A 23,293-nucleotide genomic window follows, 5' to 3' on the forward strand; every position below is an offset into this window, starting at 1 on the left:
TTTTGCTCATATCGGAGAAAGGGCAAGTATGTCTTCACCCAACACACATGGCCTTTCTGATTTCTCCACCCCTTCCACACACACACACACACACACACACACAGAGAGAGAGAGAGAGAGAGAGAGAGAGAGAGAGAGAGAGAACTCATATTCACAAAGCTGTCATCTGTGTGTATGCGCTCCTCTGCACATCTGTGAAGGGTGTCCCAAATATTCACACTACTGCTTACTCCGCACCCAGTTTTCTAGTCAAATTGAAGCTAGTTTGAGGGAAGACATGCATCAAACTGCTGTATTTGACAGGAAACTACAGGATCACCATGGATTGTGACTAATATATTGTGAATGTGGCTTAGAAAACTTGCAGTGTGAGTGCACTGGATGTAGAGTAAGTAGTAACATGTCCATAGTCTTGTTAGGGTTTCTAGTGGCCCGCTGACCGAGCTGATTTATTGTGCCTTCAATAACTTTTTAGACCCTTCCCAGGTTTACTAGAAACTGAATTTAATATTGCAAATGGAGGCAACTTTGCTTAATGTGCAGAACTTATATAGGTTGCAGGCTTCAGATTTTCTTTCCCACAAAATTTGGATACCGCATCAACTTGGATACTGTATCAGATGAGAGTTTATACAGCTTTGGTTGTAGCTCTCTGATCATTCCTCAAAACAGAGCCAAATACATACACTTCATGTACATTATTTCCCTCAACCATGTATCCAAATCCTTTCCTCAGTTTCCACTCAGCTGCTGTATCTAACATCTTTCACTCCCATTTTAGTTTGCCTTGGCCCAGTATTCAGACAAATATCAAGAACACTTCGACTTTCTTCGGTTCAAGACCGCTCGAAATCCCAATACACTTATTACACCAGTTAGACAACTGTACGGGGCTACTCACACAGCTACATTTATACAGAAAGTGGTGTAAGTATCTCCTTTGTGTTCATCTGTTTCTGCATGAGATACTGTGTGCTTCCATTCAGTTTGGAATTATCATCTATCAGGGTTCAGGGAATCCTTTCCCTCCCCCACTGGCAGCAAAAACCAAAAAAACCCCAAACAGGTAACAAGAAGAGTGCTTATCACATAATTTCTTCAGGATTTACACAGAGAGAGAAAGGAATGTACTCCCTAATTAATCAATAGCGTAGCTCTGAGTAATCTCCCTCCTTTTACTCTACGTCATTTGCAGTGTCACCCCTTGTACGGTGGCTGCATGAGGCCCTTTGTCTGTTTGCTTTCTGCTCTTCCACTTTCACAGCCCTCCTGGTTCTAGGAGAAGTGAGGTTGGAAATGCTTTCTAATGATAACGTGTCAGCCAGCTGTTCTGGATCTGCTGCTTCCCCTTCCATTACTTCCCCCATGCTGTCATGTCTCAGGGTCATGACCTTCTGCAAACTACCACTGTAAATCTATACTATCCTCCTTTTCTTGGGAAGGTTCAGGGGCGGGGGGGGGGGGGACTTCACCATTCCTCTTCAGTCCAGTCCCTTACATCATCTTTTATTCGGTCACTTCTTAAGAAGGATCCGCATCATGTAATTTCTGAAACACTGTATTCCAGAGTTTTGTCCTGTGTTATTCTCTGATCTTTTTAGACTTGATTGGTGTTGATTGCACCCCACCCCCCACACACTTAAAATCCTTAAGTTTTAAGCACTTATTTTGTTTGCTACTTGGTTTGCTGCTTATTTATAACATTTCACTTTTTTGCTTACTCAGCTTTTATTTGTATGTCACGTTTTTAGAACTCAATGAAGTATCTGAGAAAGAGTTTTGTTTATTGTTTTGCCTTCATACTCCTTCCCCACCACCAGGCGTGAGCTCTTTGTCCCAGCAAAAGGATCCCGCAGTGGTGCCTCTAAGATTCTCATTGTGATAACAGATGGAGAGAAATTTGAAGACAAGCTGGAGTATAGTGACGTGATACCAGAGGCTGACAATGCTGGCATCATCCGTTTTGCCATTGGGGTAAGATAACTAAGAAGCAAATCCACAAGACATTACAAGGAAGTCAGGTTAGAAGAGTGGAATAAGTAAAACCAACTCCCCCTCCCTGCCTCCTGTACCTGTTATGCCAGCATGGTGTACAGTTATTAGCAAGATGGACTATTTTAATTCTGAAAAAAGCTTCACCTCTTCATTTTGGCGAATCAAGCTGCGGTTAAAAGCAGGCTGCTCTATTTTCTTCTGGTCAGTTGGCAATGAATTGAAACAGTATGGACAGAGCAAATAGAAAGAAATTTATTTTCTCTCTCTCAAAAATTCCAAAAAAAGGTATTTCTTCTAAATGCCTGTGATCAGAGCCTGCCTGCCCATGAGGGAAGGTGAAATGTCCACCTCAGGTGGCAGAAATGCAAGAAGCAGCACTCCACTAGTTTCACCAACAAGAGAGAGGTGTTCCAGCATGTGGTGTTGCTGCTTGTCTTCCCTGCCCTAAGTGGAGAAGTCAAGTGAGCAGCAATGCTATGAGGAGTGCCCTGGCTCCTGACAAGTTTGGCAAGAGCTGGGGCGTTCCTGCACACCACGTTTGGCTCCCCCTCCCTAATGGCAGAAGCAGAGTGGTAATACTTTGAGGAGCGCTTCAGCTCCCACTGAGTTCAGATAGAGCCAGGGTGTGGTGGCAGCAGAAGCAGAAGCATGGCGCAAGTGGAGGGACAGAAGGTGGCAACTGGGATAGCTCAGTTGGTAGAGCATGAGACGCTTAATCTCATGGGTTCAAGCCCTACATTGGGCAAAAGATCCCTGTATTGCAGGGTTTGGACTAGATGATACTTGTGGTCCCTTCCAACTCTACATTTCTATAGATTCCTCTTTTGCCCCCAATGGTGAAATGGGATTGGCCATCCCTGGCTGTGATGACACCATAATAAAAATAAAAAGCGGTATATAAATAAATAAATAAATAAATAAATAAATAAATAAATAAATAAATGGCTTTATTCCAGCCACCAACAAGAGGCTGGAGTAAAACAGAGGTGGAGGAAGGAGTTGCAGAAGGATAAGGGCAAGAGAGAGACCTCCCTCTCCATAGGGGCCAGCCATATATTTGAGAGTGGAAGTTGAGAGTTGTTCTTAGCTCGGATTGCAATCGACAGTAGAGAAGAACCATGGAAGAAATAGACACAGTTCAAAGTTGAGATATGTATTACTATATGCCAGATTTGTATTCTAAGCAAGGCAGTTACAAAGTTTGGTGGCATCATTACATTCAGTACATTTCATTCTCTACTTTGCCCCCTCCCCCTCCTCTCTGGCATGCTGTTAAAGGTTGGAGCAGCTTTTTCTCAAGGCAAACCAAGGCAAGAGCTCAACACAATTGCCTCTTACCCGCCCTCGGACCATGTTTTCTCTGTGAACAACTTTAATGCTCTCAAGGACATCCAGAACAAGCTTGAGGATAAAATTTTTGCCATTGAAGGTACCAAATGCAGCAGGTGGTTCTAGGGATCTAGAGATAATGCTAAGATCTGTAGCTTTTGACTTGTGGTTGGGAGATTCTAACTCAGTCCAAATCTGGACATGAATCTAGTCCATATTTTATTGACCATTACCCTGCCTAAATGAAATGGAGACAGCTCACATTCATATGACGACAAATAGGCTTGTTATGAGGTATATGTCTAGTTCTTTCTTACAAGAGGTAATAATTAAACATGGTTGGTAACACAAGATTAGTGTGCTGATCTTTATTTTAAATATTAGGAGGTGAGGACATTTACTTGTAGCTTCCAGGTCACGTTCAAGAGAAGAACTAGTAACAGAGTTAAAATAGCTCCTAATGGAGGTTTCTTTTTACGTTAAGCTATGGCAACTGCACTGATGCCATGATCTGCAGGAATAAAGCATGGAAACAGTTCAGATTAGCATACTGTTACTGGCTCTGGATGCCAGCACTTCAACTACCTTTTATATCCCACCTTTTTCTCCAAAGAACTCAAAGTTCCCCCTCAATTAACCCTCACAACAACCCTGTGAGGTAGCAAAAGGCTGTGACTAACCCAAGGTCATCCAGTGAGCTTCATGGCTGAGTGGAGATTTGAACTTTGGCCTTTAGGTCCTAGTCTAACACTAACCACTACATAAAGCTGGCTATCTAGGGACCTCTCTTGAATACCATGTCACATAGTATCATTTAATTGTCTACTCCAGCCTTCACCAACATGGTGCCTTTCAGATGTTTTGGTGCGGACTTGTGGGAATTGTAGACCAAAACATTTGAAAGACACAAGGCTGGCAATCATGAATCAAGGTGTATGAGGAGAAGAGGAGACATAAATCTTTCTGCTTGAATCTAATCTGATCTTATTTATGCAGTACCTATCTATTGATTTACATGTCCTGCCATTGCCATTATTTGGAGTAATATATAATTATATTGCTATTGAAAAATCCAGATATTTTTGGCCAACCTTTGAGAATTGTCTATTAGGAAACTCTAAGGGATAACATTAGGAGAAAATTAGACCCAGCAGGGTCCTAACTTGACCCAAAACAATGCTGTTTTCCCCATAAACCACACCCAACTACTTCAAACCCTGATGTCAGGTGGGAGGCAGGAAAAAGCATAACTGCTTTCACTTTGAAGTCAATTTCCAAGCAGTTTGTTTAAAAGCAAATGGACTTTGAAGGTGATGTTGTCACCCGGCATAAAGTGACTGGTATGTGTAAACTAGGCTTGCAGGTCTGTGAGAGGATTAGGATTTGGTCTACTGGTTAGTTTCTCACCTGTGTAGTAGAATATCTATGTGAGGGAGCAGACATTTTCCTGCTTGGTTTGAGAGGGTTTAACATTCTCTCTGCACCTTCCCTCTCCATTTAGGGTCTTGTTCTGATCAACCAGAGGCTACCCTCTGCCACACCAATAGGATGAGGTTTCACCTCTGTCTACAAGACTCCATCCTCAGTTAGCTAGATATTACCCCTTAGCTCTCAAGTTCTACCACCCTGCATCTCTTTCTTCCCATCTTTCGTCTACAGGTACACATTCCCAAGGTGGTACATCCCAAAGCTCCTTCCAGTATGAGATGTCCCAAGAGGGATTCAGTGCCTTGCTAACCCCGGTGAGTCACTTCAATCCCCTACCTATTCTTCCTTTTTTGTAGGTTGATAAATCTCAGCTTTCTCATCCCAGTCCTCCAAAACAAGCTAAATTTGGGCACGTAGAGGACCAGCCTGATACAGTGAAATTTAGATTTAGGTTGTACAGGACTCCAGATTCAAATGCCCACTTGGTTATGAAGATATGGCAAATCACTGACAGAATGAACTCCTGCTAACACAAAATGGAATATATACGGTTCCAACTTTTGAAGAGCTAGGTAAGTTTGTGGAGTTAAGTCCTCTTGGAAGCCTGACCTGATTGGGACATGAAACCAAGCAAGGTCAATGCAATTGTGACTGTAGAACTGGCTCCTCAAAAAGTAAACATTTTTTTAAAAAAATAATACTCTAATATAATAATAAGAGTGCTCATGCAGTCTACATTTTAGGATTATCCCCTCCTGCTGGTTAACACCATCTCTTCTTTGCTGATTTGGTATTATTATCTCTTCCACTCCTTGTGATGAATTAGGTTGGACCCATTTTGGGGGCAGTAGGAGCCAATGACTGGTCTGGAGGACTCTTCCTATATGGGGACCCTGATAAACCAGCCTTTATTGATGTGCGCAGCTCCACTAAGGATATGAAAGATGCTTATCTCGGTAAGTGTCAAAAACAAATATTATTTCTTTTTTGTGCTCTAAGGCTCTGCATGAAGTGCTGGATGTGTTTGTCTAGTACGGTATCTGGTAGGAAGTTCAGAGAAGTCACCCCTTTATAATAGAGGTGACTAATCTGTGACCCTCCAGATATTACTGGTAAAAGGTAAAGGTAAAGGGACCCCTGACCATTAGGTCCAGTCGTGACCGACTGGGGTTGCGGCGCTCATCTCGCTTTATTGGCCGAGGGAGCCGGCGTACAGCTTCTGGGTCATGTGGCCAGCATGACTAAGCTGCTTCTGACGAACCAGAGCAGTGCACGGAAACGCCGTTTACCTTCCCGCTGGAGCGGTACCTATTTATCTACTTGCACTTTGACGTGCTTTCGAACTGCTAGGTTGGCAGGAGCTGGGACTGAGCAACGGGAGCTCACCCCGTCGCAGGGATTCGAACCGCCAACCTTCTGATCGGCAAGTCCTAGGCTCTGTGGTTTAACCCACAGCGCCACCTGGACAATAGTTCAAATCATCCCTGACCATTAGCAATGCTGGCTGGGGCTGATAGGGGTTGGAATCCAACATCATCTGGAGGACCACAGGTTAGCTATCCCTGTTTATAGAATTGGGCTCCTTTGACATTTTAATTTTCTCCTACATACTTTTTAGGTCTGAACTTACACAAGACTTTTCATACCACAAGCCCCACTTTAGAGTACCACTTTAAGAGGCATGTGATACACAGTCCTAGTTATAAAGAGGAACATTTGCAATGCTGTACAATTGGGAGTGGGGAACCTCTGGCCCTCCACTTATTCCTGAATAACTATCATCAGCATAGTCAGGGAAGGGAATTGTTGTCTAACATCTGAAGGGCCACAGGTTGCCCACTTCTGTTTTATGTGAAAATTAGGAGAAAGTTGCTTGTAATTATTCCAGTCTCAAAAGTCGCAACATGAATTAAGTCTAATATAGCTTCTCCTTTAAGTCAGCCTTCTCCAACCTCATGCCTTATTAATGTTCTGGACAAATGTCATTAAATCCAGTAAACTCTCAAGGAAAATGAGTTGCAGCTCAAAATGTTTTGAGCATACCAATTTAGAGAAGGCTGCTTTAAGGTTATCTTACCCTTCATGACATTACTACAGGCATACATTAGACTCTCCAGCTGTTTAAGCAAATTAACACTACAGTATAGTAACAAGAATAATGTTCATCATTTTATTACAAAATTGTTAAAAATGTAATACAATGCAATAGTATGCAAGACAAGGTTGACTACCAATTTTACTACAATTTTTAAAAAAATTGCTCAAAACCAAGCTGTCACTGAATCCAAAGGGCCATTAAATATCCCTGAACTTTTGACAATATCAGCTTTTAAAAATCTAACTGTAGTGGCATTTAGCTACTACTTACATTAGAATACAGGTCTCCCTACCTACATTACCTATACACAATTCTGTACACTTTTTATACTGAAGCTAACAATGAGCTGCACTCGACTTCACATTCTTAGCAAAATCATTGACTTTTTGAGCAGAAAATCTTTACAGCAGCTTTATAACTTCACTCTTCATCTTCCTCCTCCTCACCTTCCTCCTCTTCTTCATCTTCTTCCTTCTCCTCCTCCTCTTCAGGTTCTACTTTCTTCTTGGAGCCTGCTGGCCTACCTGGACCTTTCTTTCCTGCGTCACCCTTCCCCTTGGCACATCCTTCTCACACTTCTCCTTTAGTTTTACTGCCTTCTGCTCAAAGGGCTGTTTGTCTTTTGCTGTTTGCTCAGACCACATTTCTCCTAGTTTCTTTGCCAATAGACATACCTGGGTGGTCACTTTATCTTTGGGTGATGCTCAGAACAAAACAGGAAGAAAGCAGGTGGTGGTCTTTGGGGGGCATTGGTGTCCTTTTTTCTTCTTCTTCTCCCCTTTAGAAGGAATATAATTTTTCATCTTCCTGTCATAACGAAGTTTATCACCCTTTGCCATGTCTTCAAACTTGTCTTTTTCTTTTGCTGACATTGTCTGCCATCTCTTGGAGCATTTATTGGAGCAGTCAAAAAAGTTGATTGAAGTGTCCAGGTGCTTCTTCTTATGCTCCTCGCGGCACGTTTGCATGAAATAAACGTACAAGGACATCTTGCCCTGGGGCTTGTTCGGGTCGCCTTTGCCCATGGCTGGGGCAACGGTCCCTGGTCAGTGGGGAAAGATGTCTGTGGTACTTAGCACCTTGCCTGGCAGAGCTGAGGAAGAGAAACAGTGGCCATTAGCGATGTCAAGAGTGGGGGTCAAGTAAAGAGCATGGATCACCTTCCTTCGCTGCAATCGAATCATGTTTTATTGATGTTTTTATGTGCTGTAAACTGCTTTGAGATATTTCTTAAAAATATAAAGCAGTATAGAAATTAATTAAATAAATAAATATAGAACTATAGAGGAGATTCTGTCATTGCCAGATGCAGCTATGTTTTCTCCTTGTACCTGTCTCACTTGCCTTTGTGTCCCTACAAGGTTATGTGATGCAGATGGTTCAAGTGAACGGCCAGAGCAGCTTTGTGGTAGGAGCCCCTCGCTACCAACATGCTGGCAAAGTCTTTTTGTTCAGCCGACAAAATTTGCAGTGGCAGAAGATATCAGAGTTGTCTCCAAAGGAGGTAAGAAGGCTTTGGGATGAACTGTGGGTTGTGTCAGTGCATATTTGAGCATGTTTCCTTTGCCTGTGGCAATTAAAGTTGACCATGCAGCCCACAAAGCAGGAACTCCCATTGAAATGACTTCCCTTAATTCTGACAAACTGTTTTTAATTCTCACTGTACATTTGAATAACAGAACAGAGCCTCAGTCTTTATATTTTATGGAACCCCAGGCAGAGATCCACATGTGTACCTCCAGACCTCACTATCTGGCCCTCAAGACTCTCCCCGGGCCATACACTCGCATTAGCCTCACCCCTCACTTCATCTGCTTTGGCCCCTGCTTAAGTAATGTTGCATGCCATCCCCAATCTCTGAGTGGTGTGAGATTCCAAGGAGTTCCAGGCACGCTAACCCAGAGTTCATGTTTCCTTTCAGCAATGAGGCACAGTGGAGACTTTGGTGCCTTTATGATATAAGGTTTATTTACACATACAATGGAACCTCTACTTATTAGCACATCTGGTTACGTATCCTTCAGGATATGCATGCAGCAAACCCAGAAGTATTTTTCTGGGTTTAGCCATGCGCGCATGTGCAGAAGCGCTCTACCGAGCCACGCACATGTGCAGAATAGGCACCTCCGGTTGTGGAAACCTTGGGATCTGACCGGAGCTCCAGAATGGATCCCATCCACAACCAGAGGTACCACTGTATACAACCTGAGCCTACAATGAAGGGACTCACAGCATCAAAGCCCCATGAGGCTCTTGCTTCTCCCATAGCTGCAGCTTTGGATTCAAACACAAGAGCTGTCTGGCACAGAATCTCCTTTCCTTGACATTTTTTAAATGGCCCATCACTTTCCTTTTGCTCTCCTTAGTGGCTCTTCTCCCAGACAATTTCCTGAACTTGGGAAGCTGACTGGTTTTAAATTTTAACTCTTGCTAAATCCCATGTCTGGCACCCAGGTTAACACCCCAAGCATTGATTAAATTCTAGCACCCTTTGGTCCCATGAATTTAGGGGAAGTCATAAATCCATAATATTTGTGCCTGACTTGAATGTGCCATTGAGCTATGATAAGGCTTCTTGCTTTCCTTGATGGAGGCTAGAGAGGGTGTGAAGAAACTAGCCTACTGTACAAAGGTAGCAGTCACATTTATTTTTCCACCCACTTTTGCCTCTGGTCCCACCTATTACTGGCAGGTGGCCCCCAGAAAGTTTCTCAGAAAGAAATGTGGCCCTCAGGCAGAAGAAGGTTCCCTGTTCCTGATTTATAAGTACCACAACAACAAAAGTAACTTTTGAAGTATCTAGAGACTTGGGCAAGGTGTTCAATCCTGGAAGTGTTGTAGTTGCAAACAATGAACTGGTTGGCATTTCAAACCATTTTAACTGTCATTACTCTCACCTAGGGAATTCTGGGCACGGTTAGCATATGAAACCTTTAGCATCATCATAAAACTTTAGTCTCCGCTGTTCTTTGTGGGAAGCCATGACAGCTACATCTGTCTCAAAACGTTTGAAATGTGCTGCTGCACCATGTCTGCCTACAGTATAAATCTCCCTCTCTTTTAGCCCCAGGTAATGAATGAATGAATGGATGGGAGAGTCCATTGGATGGGGAAAAGAAGAAGAGAAGGATGTGTAAATGCCTGGGGTCAGGGAGATCAAGAAATGGAAAAAGTTTAACAATTGTGATTTTTAGTCCCCCCAGATTGGCTCCTACTTTGGTGCTACGCTTTGCTCCGTGGACCTTGATAGAGACAAAAACACAGATCTGGTTCTTATTGGTGCTCCCATGTACTATGACGGCATGGCAGGAGGAGTGGTCTACATCTGCGAGAGGCAGGTAGGTGAAGGGGAATGCAGGCCTGCCCTTTGTACTTGGTGGCACAAGGCAACTACCAAGAGCAGTTATTTGTGGGCAGGGATGTAAGAAGGCATCCTTTCCCACTCCACCCTGTATTTATTGAATGCAGCACTGTTCTGTTCCGCTGCAGTTTAACTCCCACCCAAAACTATGCTATTTGTCTCACTGTCCAATGTGGCAAAATTCCATAACTTTCAGAGTGTACATATGTAATTAAACACATAAACAGCATAAGTTACATTACCATGAAGTTATTCCAGCCTATGCATTTCATTGCAAAAGAAATGTAATGCATAGGTGCGGGTGGGGGAGAGGGGAACATAGTGACATATCGTTTGTGGACTGAAAGCAACAACAACAGTGAATACTGATTGTATTCATTAGATTTGTTTCCATTCCAGAAATGGGATGAATACACGAACATCAGCAATTTCTTCTCTCATTTTTCTTTTCATCAGAATTTTCTATCATCCCTGTTTGAGCACAGCTCTTTTTGTAGCAGTGGGACATCAAAAGTATTTTCCTTTCCTAGAGCACGTTTTGTGCTTTGGTTTCTTTTGCGAAAGCACAAGAGGTTTGAAGGAAGGCTGAACAGTGCTAATTAAACAGCGGAACAGACCCCTTTATAGGGCATCACATTGTTCTGTATTTCTGTACTCCTGGCTGCTGACAGCTGGCAGCTAATGATGTAGAGTGAGGTCAGGGAAGGACACATGGAATGTTGTGATGTCACACAGCACAAGTTACAGCTCTTCCAAGTTGCTGGGTGGAGGAAGCAGGGAGATAGTGTTTGAATGTCATGTTTTTCAATGACATTCATGGATTTTCCCAGCCCTGATAGCAGGGGAGAGGAGAACTGGGACATCCACCAAAGAACCAGATAGATAGCTGCTTTACTTATAGAAATGAACAGATGGGAAAAGTAATTGGCGCCCACCAATGGGGATGGTCAGAGCCCAATGTGAGCTGGTCTTTTTCTCATCAAGGGCTCCAAAGTGTCTTGCCAAATGGAAAAATGGGAAGCGCAGAATGAAAGTCAGAAGGGACTGCTTCCATAATTTCTATAAATTACAGGGCATTCACTGTCTTACTAGTTTGATTCCTTTGAGTCTGTCCCCTTTCTGGCACAAGGGGGTGCCATGGAACAAATAGTGCAGGAGATTGAAAATAGGAGGAACAACTTCATCAGAACTATTTTGGTTTCAACCCCTCAAGTGTCCCCTTTCATCATTTGCCAGGAGGATGGGTTTTTCTGCAGCCAGAAATTGCGGGGGGCAGCCAAACAGCCCTTGGGCCGCTTTGGAGCCAGCATAGCAGAAATAGGTGAAATAACTGGGGACCGATGGACGGATGTGGCCATTGGGGCTCCAATGGAGGATGAGAACAGAGGAGCTGTGTACATATTCCATGGGAGCAGAAGATCCATCAACCCAGCATATAGCCAGGTGAGCCCTCAGCCCCTCTACTCCATAGCAGGAAGCACAGGCAACTGTCATTTCACTGTCTGGTAGTCCAAGAAGGCTGAAGCTTGAAGAAGTTACTTTATCAATGAAGGAGCTCAGACTGGAAGTTTATATAGGAGCTTGAGGCTCCACCCCTTCCTGTCTAATGATCCAGGCAGGTACTTCCATGCATGTTCCCCTCCTCCTGAGTAGCCTCATGTGCAGTTAACTGGGCACTTCCAACAACCCTGAAGTTCCTGCCTGGCTCACTGTCACTTTAGCTCCTGTGCCCCTGGGGTAGATTGGGGTGGTGGGGGTAGTCCAAGAGCCAGCCAGGAACAAAACATCTGGGATGGGTGGCCCCCAGTCTTGGGACAAGGTCATCTAGATCCAAAGGCTCTTCAGGGTCACTGGTGGTATGAAGATCTGCTGGAGGGTCCTCCTCTAAGGAGACCTCAGGCACCAACGTCTCCTTCTTTCTCCTGCTCCTAGCGCATCCAAGGCTCTCTGCTTCCCAATAGGCTCCATTACTTTGGCCAGGCTATTGGTGCCGGGAGAGATCTGACTGGAGATGGACTCCCAGACGTAGCAGTGGGGGCTCAAGGAAGAGTGCTGCTGCTGAGGTAAGGAGCTTCGGGACTCTTGGAGCCAACTTTTAAAAAAAAAGTCTGCATGCACACTTCCTTTGTAGTACATTAGAGAGTAATCAGTCTATCATTAATATTTTTAAAAAGGAATTCTAATCATTTAAATAAACCTTTTAAATGGTTGAGCAAGTAGTAGTATCAGTCACAAGCAGGAATGCCAAGAGCTCTCTGGACTGATCCAATGTATTTTGGTGGCTGAGGTGGGAGATGCAAATAGAACTCCTCCCCTAATTAATTATCATGGAACATAGCTCACACTGATAACAAAGAAGCCTATGTAGGAGAACCTCAGAGTTGTGTCTTCCATTCTGCTTCCCTTAATGGCAGAGTTGGCATCCACAGTCTAAGCGAGCTGTTGCTTCAAGTAGGGACACCTTTGAAGACCTCATCCAAAACCACAACTCTTGTACAGCTTAGTCCTGCTCAGTAACCCCTGTCACAACTCTTGTACAGCTTAGTCCTGCTCAGTAAGCCAGGGCGGTGATGGCATTTCCCCTGTCATTTGAATGCTGAGAACATGCAATATCCCAGCAACAGAAATGTCCCACACAGCACAAGATGATGTGCAGACTGGACATGTGACAATTGTTTGGAATGCACTTCTTTTAAACACTTTGCAAATATAACCCATGGTTGGAATGTCCGGATGGCGCTAGCCCTGTGCTCCCCAGTGGGCTACGTAATGAACCTTTGTCTCCCTCCAACTCAAATTCCTACCCCATTCTGTCTGCAACAGGGCTCGGCCCGTGGTACGAGTAGTACCCACTATCACCTTCACCCCGAATGAGATTCCCATCGCTGCCTTTGAATGTCAGGACCAGGATGTTCTGAACAAGGAAGTCAGTAAGGCAACTGTCTGCCTCACTGTTATGATGGATCCTCGGTTTACACAAGGTAGGCCCAAAGCACTTTGAGGGAGTAAGCTGGGCTTGGGTGCTAGCTGACAGTGCACATAACATGCTGAGGACAGGAGGACCCTTCAGTACAAAAAGTGGGGCAACAGAGAAGCTGGCTTGCCACACAGTTTGATTACCCATCATTACCATATTCCTGTGGCTTTTCAAGCTGTGTTCCTAGAATCCTCTGGGTCCCTGAGAAACTTATCAGAAGTTCTTCCATGTTGCAATTACTAATGATGGACAGCTTCCCATCAAGATAGCTTGCTCACTGCTACTGACTTTCCCATGCAATGTACATCTGAAAAGGAATACTGGTACAACTGAACACACTCCGGGTGAACTTCTGCTTTGTATGAGGTAACAGTGAAGTCCCAGAGGCTTACTCCACACCCACATGCACTGAATGTTTCACCCTGGAGCACAACTCTAATGCCTTGTTTGAAAGCTACTGCCAGATTCTGATATGAGCCCTTTATTGAATCCAGTGCCCCTAGAGAGCCCAGAAGGGAGGGTGTTAGCAAGGAGATGGCCCCCAGTTATAAGACCTAGTATTGTGAGCTTCCTCTTAACTTGGTAGGCATTTCATTCCTCAATACTGGATGCATAGCTTTAGCTGCGAGCATCAGAAGTTCACAAGGATTTTGTGCTAAAGGGCCTTTGCAGAGAATCTGCACAGCACACTGTATCCCTCAGAATCCTATTCTCTGTGTTGTCTTTTCAATTCCTCTCCCTCAGGCAGCAGCATTTTGAACACCATTCAGTACAAGTTGAACTTGGATCCTGGTCGAATGAGGGTTCGGGCCATTTTTAACGGAAACCCAGACTCTTCCACCATCATCAAGGAGATAAAAACAGGACTGAAGAGACACTGTGAGGAGTATCGCATAAAGTTGCCGGTGAGTTCAGAGATCCAGTGGATGTTTAAAAGCAAAGACAAATGTTGGCATTTGGATCCATGAAACAAGTGTTGTCACCACTAGGGATAGAAGGATCTGTCAATCTCAGTTTCTCATTTTTCCAATCTTAAATTCACTTAAATTCACTTTGCAGCAATTTCTGATTTTTAAAAAAAGTTATGAAAATTAATCCATATTTTAATGCATTTTTTCTTAATAAACACATTTTTATATGCAGTTCTGACTAACATACACAATTTTACAAAAAGTTTTCCCTGATGTAATACATTTTGTGTGCTATTTTCACCAATGTGATGTACACTTCCCCTAACATATGCATTTTTGTAAACATTGGTTAGTTGGCAAACTGCATAGCAAAATTTGGATAAGTGCAAATTTCAAGGGATAGCTGTATTTCTGTTTGCATGTTGTTTTGGAAAGTGCAAATTTGGTAGATTCAGCTTCAAATGAAACCTGGATCAAATTTCTTTCCCATCTCTAATCACAAAATAAAGCAGATCCTCACTTATTTTTATTTCTTCTCCCCCTCCATTACACAAGACCTGCGTAGAAGACAGCTTCACACCCATAAACCTCCGGTTGAATTATACTCTCATTGGAGATCCCATTCCTGGTGCTGACAACCTGCAAGCCATCCTAAGCAAAGATAGCTCCCCTATATTTACAGCACCGGTGAGTCCACACACTCTCTGTTTCCTGTCTGGTTGATCAGTCTGTAAATGGAAGTGGCAGAGACGAAGGGCTTAATTTATATAGGGAAATGGTCTTTGATCATTTTCCTTTCTTACCACTTCCCATTTTTCACCGTTTCACACTGTAAGTGTCTTCCCTGAAACTCTCCTTTAGCAGCAAGAAGAACCTCCAATATAGAAGGGCCATTGGTTGCACATTCTAGCTAAAAAAATCTCAGCAGTTCAGCTGACTTAATGTACTTGCTCTTCTCCCACTGCTTTTCCCTAGAGAAAACTGCTCTTTAGCATTCATTCAGAGCAAATTCAATCAGAGCAGGGCAAGGGGGAAATTGCTTGAAAAACTTCTAGGTGGAAGTTTGGATGAACCCTAAGTTTCATAGTCTGTTATTAAATGCAGCTGGCTGTCACTAGGGTGCAGGGAAGACTTGTACACCTAGGAAGACTTAGGTTCAGATTTCCACTCAGTCATGAAACTCATTGCGACCTTTGGCTGGTGTCTCTCTCAGCCTAACCTACCTTGACAGGGTTGTCACCTAGAGTGCCTTCAAGTGGAGATTCCCAAAGGTTTCCATTGCCCCTTTTCTGCTTCAGACATTGTTGCTTTAAGAAGTCCCATGCACCTTGAGGTAGCAGCTCCTGTTGCTGTCTTCCACCACCCATCTGCTCCCCCATTCTATATGTTAATTGGTGGTGGGGAATTCCTCTTCAGTCTTCCCTTTTCTCAGTCACCTGAACAGTAGGAGTGGAAACCACAGGGAAGAGAGATAGTACATGAGGTTGTTGTATGAGAGTGTGTGGGGTGGCCCAGCCCATTTTGGTTTTGGCCCTGCCCACAGCTGGCAGGCAGCTTCCAGAAGGTTAGGAAAGTGGGAAGTGTGAAAACATTTTCACATTTCAGCTCTAGACAACAAAATGTTACTAGCTTCACTCATCCTCAAACTCTGACAATGTTTGTACCCATGGGCATAGCCAGGATTTTTGTTGTGAGGGGCAGGACTTTTGTTGGGGGGACAGGACTTTTGTTAGGGGGATAGAACCGATGTGATTGGTCAGTTAAGTTAAGCATTTCTATTGCTTTACTTGACCTAGGGGGCAGCTGCCCCTCACCCTCCCTTGACTATGCCCATGTCTGTACCCCACCCTTCTTCTCTTCACAGCTACATTTTCAAAAGAATTGTGGTGCAGATGGAGTCTGTAAAGACCAGCTAAAAACCTCCTTCAATTTCTCAGGGTAATGTATGTTTTTCTTCTTCATGTCACCCTACTCTGCTGCCCAGACTCACTGAACCTGGTGCATTTCAGGTGCTCGTGACTTCAGTGTTAGAGCATTGCAGGGTAGAATGCTAGGTCTCATCTCTTAGCCTCCCCCCATAATTTCCTCTCTTCATGGCTTAATTAGAGCCAAGATGCAGAATACACTTTGATTTCCAAGGCTCATCTCTGAAACACATAATAATAAATGTAGTAACAATAATGTAGTAACAAAGGAGGATGGGCATATAGAGAGTGTTCCCTCCCCACCCCCCTGAGCTTCCGTGGGCCGGGTCAGGGTCTCCACAATGGAGGGAATGACTTCCGGGCAGGATTGAGCCCTAAGACATATTGTCTTAGGATAAGGCTATTAGCAGCTACTACCCCGGAAGGCTATGATCTGCTTCCACTGTCAATACCAGTTGCAGAGAATCACAGGTGAGAAGAGTCACTATTGCACTCAGGTCCTGCTTGTGGACTTCCTATAGGCATCTGGTTTGCCACTGTGAAAATTGGATTCTGGTCTGGATGAGCCCTTGGCCTGATTTAGCAGGGTCTTCTTACTTTCTTAAGCTTAGAAGAGACCCTCTTCTTTTTTTCCTTCAGCCTGGACACGCTGGTGGTGGGCCTGACCCCTGAGCTCAATGCTACAGTCTTCATTCGGAATGATGGGGAGGATTCCTATGGCACCACTATAACCTTCTTCTACCCTTCCGCACTGTCCTACCGCAGGCTCTCGCTATTGAAGGTATAAGAGGCAAAAGGTGGCAGTTCGGCAACAGGGGATCGGGGCTGGCCTAAAAGTTTGTTGCTCACTATCTTAACCAATTCCCCAATCTGATCCCTCCCACTGCAGTCCAACAGGAGAAATGTGGCTATTAAATGTGCTTCTACCCCTTCGGCAGAGGATGACCCCATGAGGAACACCACCTGTAACATCAACCACCCCATCTTTCGGGCTGGGGCTGAGGTAAAGTCCTTCTGTAAGCAAGTGGAGCAGGGAACTGTGGTCATCTGGTTAGGATCTCTACTCTAACAGAGTAGACTCCTCCTCTCTCCCCAAATAACACCTGGCTGCCCTCTCACTCATTTATTGTGTCATCATCTGTTGCAGGCTATTTTCATTGCCACCTTTTCCGTCTCCCAGAATGCAGATCTAGGGAGAGAGATACAGATCAATGCCACAGCTGGCAGGTAAGGTTTGATGTGCCTGGCTTGGGAGATGTTCCTATTTGACCAGCTTGAATCAGTTTCACTTCAGTTGTCATGATGGCTAGGCCACATTCAAACTGGTTTGTAATGCAATCCCAATAAATTCTAATCAGAAGTAAGTCCCATTGAGTTACGGTAAATGAAACTTACAGTCACATAAGATTTGCAACCTTAAATGTATAATGATGGGACTCAGAGAGTGTTCATTCATAAATAATTTCTTATTTTTACCCCACCCATCTGGCTGGGTTTCCTCAGCCACTCTGGGCATCTTCCAACAGAAGGTTAAAAATGCATTCAAACATCAGTCATTAAAAACTTCCCTAAACACGGCTGCCTTCAGATGTCTTCTGAATGTCATATAGTTGTTTATTTCTTTGACATCTGATTCTTTTTCATTTCCATGTGATAAAAAATAACAACCATACAGCAACTTGCATTACTTGTATATGTATTTTTTTCGCAGATGCACATACTATATGCATTTAGAAATGCATTTTTATATGCCACACTTTTGAGCTAAGAATTACATTGCAACATTCTGAGAAGCATGAAAACTAGAGGAATACTGCATCCCAATTTGCATATTAGTCTAGGAAATACAAATCAGGTCATGAGTATCCCTAATACATTCTAACAGGCAGTGGGATGGGGGAGAAATTTGACCCACTTCACATTTGCAAGCAAATCTACCTGATTCACCACCATATTCCCCAAACAGTATGGAAACCAAAACACAGGCACCCTTTAAAATCTGTACTTTTCTGAATTTTGGAATGCAGTTCTCCAGTCATGGAATGCTGACAAAAATGCATATGCTAAGCTAAAGTGTGCGTACAAATAGGCTAGTGAAAATAGCATACAAAAATGTATTAGATTAGGAAAAATATAAATATTAGGCAAAATACACTTTGCAAAAATGTGTCTATCATTCAGAATTACAAATGTGAGTAATAGAATTTTGGACCCAGATACTGGTGAATTTTCATGGGGACTCTTTAAAAAAAACACAGACTGATGTGGAGAGCTGAACTTCAGAATGAAAAAGAGATAAAATGAAAGCAAAATGAACAGATTCACCAAGCCCTAATGTTGTAGAACCACAGTGCATGTAGCAGTGTATGATGGGGCAGTGGCATACGTGATAATTGTTCCAGTCTTCACTCTGCCTCTCTCTCTCTTTTCTAGTGACAACAATGGCCCCGTCACTCCGGACATGATTCACCAAGCGAAGCTGCTTGTCAAATATGCAGTATATGTCTTTGTTAATGCGTACGTGACTGCAAGTATTCTGGGAGCATCCCAGCCCACCACCCAGCTGCCCTTCTCAACTCACTATCGACTGTCAGAAGGCTTGTTTGCACAACCACTGTTTTTCTTAGGGCTAGTGCCCTAGAATAATTATCCTTCTGTACAAACAAGAAATTCCAGCCATATATCCTTTCCTAATTATCATGGGTCTGTGTTTCACGGTGGCGCTATTTCAGCCACTAAATGGAACCCACCCCCTTTTTGTTTCAGGGGTTGAAAGACCTAGATGAAACAGCATTTGCTGGTTTTCCAGGGCTTGATTGGCTTTCAAAAGATTTCAACTTCAGCAGACCTCATAAGCCTATAAAGCAGAGATAGTGAACCTATTACTATTACCACCACCACTACTATTACTATTACTCAGTCTGATAGCAACACTGACCTCATACACGCCTACTCCATCTCTCTCCCCAAGAAACTGCACATTTTCTATACTGGTTTAGATACTTTGGTGGAGGATAAAATAGTGGTCTTCTTGCAATCCTTTTGTATTAATCCCTAACAAAGTAATTAGGATCCATCTGGTGATATTTCCACATATACCATATTTAGAAATCAATTTCTATTCCAATGCCTATTGAATTTTCAGCTTCCTCATTTTCTTCTGTTTAATTAATTATTTTGGATGAATTCAAGTTTAATGAATTTGAATCTTTTGGAATTTGCTACTTCTGATTTATTGGATAACCCCCATTTTGCAAATAACTGGCCAATTTCTGTTTGCTGGCTATTGCCCTGCAGCATGCTGTTTGTTGGCTATTGCCTTGCAGTGTAATACTAAGCATGTCTACTTGCAAGCCCCACTGAATTTAACAGGGCTTCCTTTCAGCTAGATGTGCATCATAATAATAATTTAAATATTTTTATTATTTATACCCCACCCAAATGGCTGGGTTTCCCCAGCCACTCTGATCAGCTTACAGCATATATTGAAACATAATAAAACATCAAACATTAAAAACTTCCCAATACAGGGCTGTAGTTCTTTATCTCCTTGACATCTGAAGGGAGGGTGTTCCACAGGAGGACGCCATTACTGAGAAGGCCCTCTGCCTGGTTCCCTGTAATTTCACTTCTTACAGTGAGGGAACCAGCAGAAGTCCCTTGGAGGAGGACCTCAGTGTCCAGGCTGAATGATGGGGGTGGAGATGCTCCTTCAGGTATACTGGGCTGAGACCATTTAGGGCTTTAAAGGTCAGCACCAACACTTTGAATTGTGCTCTGAAATGCACTGGGAGACAATGAAAATCCTTTAGGACTGGTGTTATATGATCCCGGTGGCCAGTCACCAATCTAGCTGCCGCATTGTGGATTAGTTGTAGTTTCCGAGTCACCTTCAAGGTGATATCAGCATAGCTGATATCAATCACTTACTCACTTTTCTTGGTTCAATCAGAATATATTCATTTCAGGAGGACATGCTAAAATGAATGGCATTGGCTGCTAGAAAATATTGACCCCATCTAAATTGCAATAGCAATGCTATGCTTTGATCTTCCAAAAAGCCATTGGAATGCATTGGTCAAACCCAGATTGATTGCTTTATTACATAGTGATTTTTCTCAGACCCCCTACCTCTTTTCTTCCAGTGTTGATGTGTCAACCAAGTATGTCAATTTTTCTGCTGGTCAGGAAGACGGAAATCAGACTGTGGAACATCGCTATGAGGTGAGGGGTTTGTGGAGCATTGTGGAATTAAGAATTTGAAAAAGGCAAAATTTATGCGGATCAGGTTTAGAGAATAAATCCAGACCTTCAGCTAAGGGCTTCAGAGCAGCACAACACAATATGTCATACTGGAGCCACTCTGGGGAGTGTGGTTGGCTGCATCCCTCTTGCAGGACATCATCTTGTATTATGTTGCTCTGAAGCTGTTCTGGGAAATGTAGGCAGAAAGAAGAGGCATGGTGGGTGTGCGCAAGCAGCACAAAACAAGCTCCTTGGTTTAAAAGTTTAAAAAGAGGGAAAGAGCCCTCACCCACCTTGTACATCTGCTATCCTGGCCCCAAGGCTGCCACTGCTTAAGCCATATAGTAGGCGAGAAGGGCTTGGCAGTACAACAATCATTTGTAGGATGGGGATGGGAAAATATGTCACATTTGGTTTCTATCAGTTTCTCAAATTTCCAGTCCTAAGTTCAGTTCTCCACATTTCCACATCAGTTTGCTTAAAAAAAAAAGTTCTCATGAAAATTCACCAGCATTTTAGTGCAAATTTCTCCCAATATACATGCCGTATACAATTTTACCTAATTTACACATTTTTGCAAAGAAATCTTCCTGAATAAAATGCATTTTGGTACATTATTCTGTGTGTGTGTGTGTGTGTGTGTGCGCGCGCGCATTACCCTAGTATTTGTATATGCATTTGGCTGGAGAACTGCATCTCAAAATTTGGAGAAGTGATGACTGTTTCATTTTGCACATTGCTTCAGAAAGTACAAATGTTTTTTCATGTTTGAGGTTTTACTACTGTATGTTTTTATATGAACTACAAGCTGCCCAGAGTTTCCCCAGCCAGATGGGCAGGGTATAAATAATAAAATAATAATAATAATATTTTTTATTATTATTATTATTATTATTAATTATTATTATTATTATTTTATTAACAACTTAGGTAGATTTGACTTTAAATGCCTATTGAATTGAATTTCTCTTCCATCCTTATTGTGGAATGGGAAAAATATATCTTGGTTAGTGATAGCAATGGGCTGATTGTTGGGCTCCTGTCACATTTATACAGGATCTTCTTCTTGTTTAGGTGAAGAACACATATACACGAAAGGTTCCTGTCTCAATCACGTTTAAGTTCCCTGTGCAACTGAATGGGACATGGGTATGGAATGCATCTGCGGACATCCTTCCTGAGGTATATCCTTCTGAGACCAAATATGATTTATTTTTGTTTAATAGGACTGAATTAAGTACTGGTCTAGCAATAGTATACAACCAGAAATTTTTTAACCTTCCTAATACTAGAACTTGGCTTACCCAATAAAATTGATTGGCTGGAAAGTCAAGGGGGACAAAGAAAATACTCCTCCACATACCACATCAATTTATGGCTCTCTTTCAATAGAGGAGTGTATATCCAGAGTGGGCCATCTCCTTCTCCATGTTCTAGCAGCAGGGCTCATTCAGCAAGCTCCTTTTGTATGAATGAAGCCCCTCCCAGTTTCAATCCTGCCTATTCAGTTCCTGTGCTAGATTTGAGTGAGATTTAATTGGAGAATCTTTTTAAAGCCATTTTGAGAGCCTCTCCAGGCTATTCTATAAGTAAATAGAGGCAAATTAGACAAAATTATGGAGGATAGCCCTATCAATGGCTGCTGGCCATGAGTGGAGAATGGGTCCTCCAGGTTCAGAGGCAGTGTTGCTGACTAACAGGTGTTGGGACAAACAACAGTGGCTGGCTGTTTCCATCATAGTCTACTTGTGAGTTTCCTAAAAGTACCTGACTGGTCATTGCTGGACCTGCTGTTCCTTTTATCTGATTCATGAGAGCAAGTTTTATGTTCTTCCCTACCTGCTGGTTCTATGGTCACAACAAAAGAATTAAAATCTGCCCTCTACCCATAAGCATGAACAGTGTCAGACTTCCATTGCTGCTTAGCACACCTCTTCCCACTGTCATTCTCAGTACAGTTGAACCATGCTACCTAACCTGTGTTAAGAGATATTCTGCATGTGCCCTGAGCCTTGAACTAGCATACTTGTTTAGACAAACAGTGTGGAAATACATGAATTACAAGTGAAAGGCTTCTGTGATGGCTATTCTTAGCCCCTTACATATATGAAATTTGCTTTCCCTTTCCCTAGATGAACCACCTAGCTCAGTGTGCCCCTGAAGCAGACACCCAAGGGGCCAAAGATTTTGTGGCAGAACTAAGAAAGAATTCCATTCTGGTGAGTACATCCCCACTGTAAAGTACATCCCCTTATTTCAGAAGCACCTGGACTGGGTGACTCTGGGGACCCCTTTAGGTTAAGGGGTAGCTATATTCAGCATCAGCACTTTATCTGAGGATATCCTTGCACCTCCTTCCAGGACTGCTCTGTGGCCGTCTGTAAAACAATCCGGTGCAACATTCCATCCCTGGGGCAGAAGCAACCACTGGAGTTCAGCATCAAGGGGAAGATGGGATTCCAATGGGTCTCCCAGGTATGAAGGCCACTGCTGGGGCTTTATTGGTGCAGGGGTGGGAAGGTCATGTAAGATGTTAACATGCTTCTGTGCGGCACACCCAAACCAGCTGCATCTTTGGGTGCAGCCATTCTATGAACCCCAGGAACTCTTCTTCAGTGGTGACCAGACGTCTCAACAGAACCCTCACCAAATGACAGTTCCTAGGATTCTTTGGGGGACCCTATGACAATACGTTATACAAATAATTTAAGTTGCTGTATAGTAGATATGCTCACAGTCAGTTACATCTCTATACCAACAAAGGAACTTCATATATATATATGAGCCAGTTGCTCCTTTTGGATCCCTTCTTGGTGAAATCTTTCAGGCGAGTACCTTTCCCACCTCTCTGTCTTTCAGACCCAGCAGAAGAAAGTGACCCTGGTGAGCTCAGCAAGGATTTCTTATGAGAAAATATATACCCAGAAAGAGGGCCTTCCACAGAATCAGGTAATGATGGGTCAAAAGGAGACACACTGTCCATAGGCCATAGCTAGGAGCCAGGACATCTCCAGATGTTGTCTA

General features: G+C 43.2%; 1 protein-coding gene and 1 pseudogene across 3 annotated transcripts in view; one reads left to right on the top strand and one right to left on the bottom strand.

Moving 5' to 3' along the window:
• LOC310748393 (integrin alpha-X-like) overlaps positions 1-23,293 on the top strand; it is a 38,600-nt gene that overhangs the window by 13,005 nt on the left and 2,302 nt on the right. For both annotated transcript variants that reach the window (XM_083584138.1, XM_083584139.1), the window contains 22 exons: positions 782-927; positions 1,821-1,974; positions 3,274-3,424; positions 4,984-5,066; positions 5,579-5,708; positions 8,212-8,354; positions 10,045-10,188; positions 11,448-11,654; positions 12,144-12,274; positions 13,035-13,192; positions 13,933-14,093; positions 14,655-14,786; positions 15,964-16,037; positions 16,664-16,805; positions 16,914-17,027; positions 17,172-17,251; positions 18,458-18,541; positions 20,170-20,248; positions 21,344-21,451; positions 22,402-22,488; positions 22,631-22,744; positions 23,129-23,218. In XM_083584138.1, the coding sequence (XP_083440264.1) occupies positions 782-927; positions 1,821-1,974; positions 3,274-3,424; positions 4,984-5,066; positions 5,579-5,708; positions 8,212-8,354; positions 10,045-10,188; positions 11,448-11,654; positions 12,144-12,274; positions 13,035-13,192; positions 13,933-14,093; positions 14,655-14,786; positions 15,964-16,037; positions 16,664-16,805; positions 16,914-17,027; positions 17,172-17,251; positions 18,458-18,541; positions 20,170-20,248; positions 21,344-21,451; positions 22,402-22,488; positions 22,631-22,744; positions 23,129-23,218 (2,712 nt within the window). The remainder of the gene's footprint in view (positions 1-781; positions 928-1,820; positions 1,975-3,273; positions 3,425-4,983; positions 5,067-5,578; positions 5,709-8,211; positions 8,355-10,044; positions 10,189-11,447; positions 11,655-12,143; positions 12,275-13,034; positions 13,193-13,932; positions 14,094-14,654; positions 14,787-15,963; positions 16,038-16,663; positions 16,806-16,913; positions 17,028-17,171; positions 17,252-18,457; positions 18,542-20,169; positions 20,249-21,343; positions 21,452-22,401; positions 22,489-22,630; positions 22,745-23,128; positions 23,219-23,293) is intronic.
• LOC310748454 (high mobility group protein B2-like) lies at positions 6,909-8,006 on the bottom strand (annotated as a pseudogene). The gene has a single exon. The product of its transcript is annotated as a high mobility group protein B2-like (transcript).

This window comes from Podarcis filfolensis (genome assembly GCF_964270895.1).
Source record: "Podarcis filfolensis genome assembly, chromosome: 13".
Lineage (NCBI taxonomy): Eukaryota > Metazoa > Chordata > Lepidosauria > Squamata > Lacertidae > Podarcis > Podarcis filfolensis.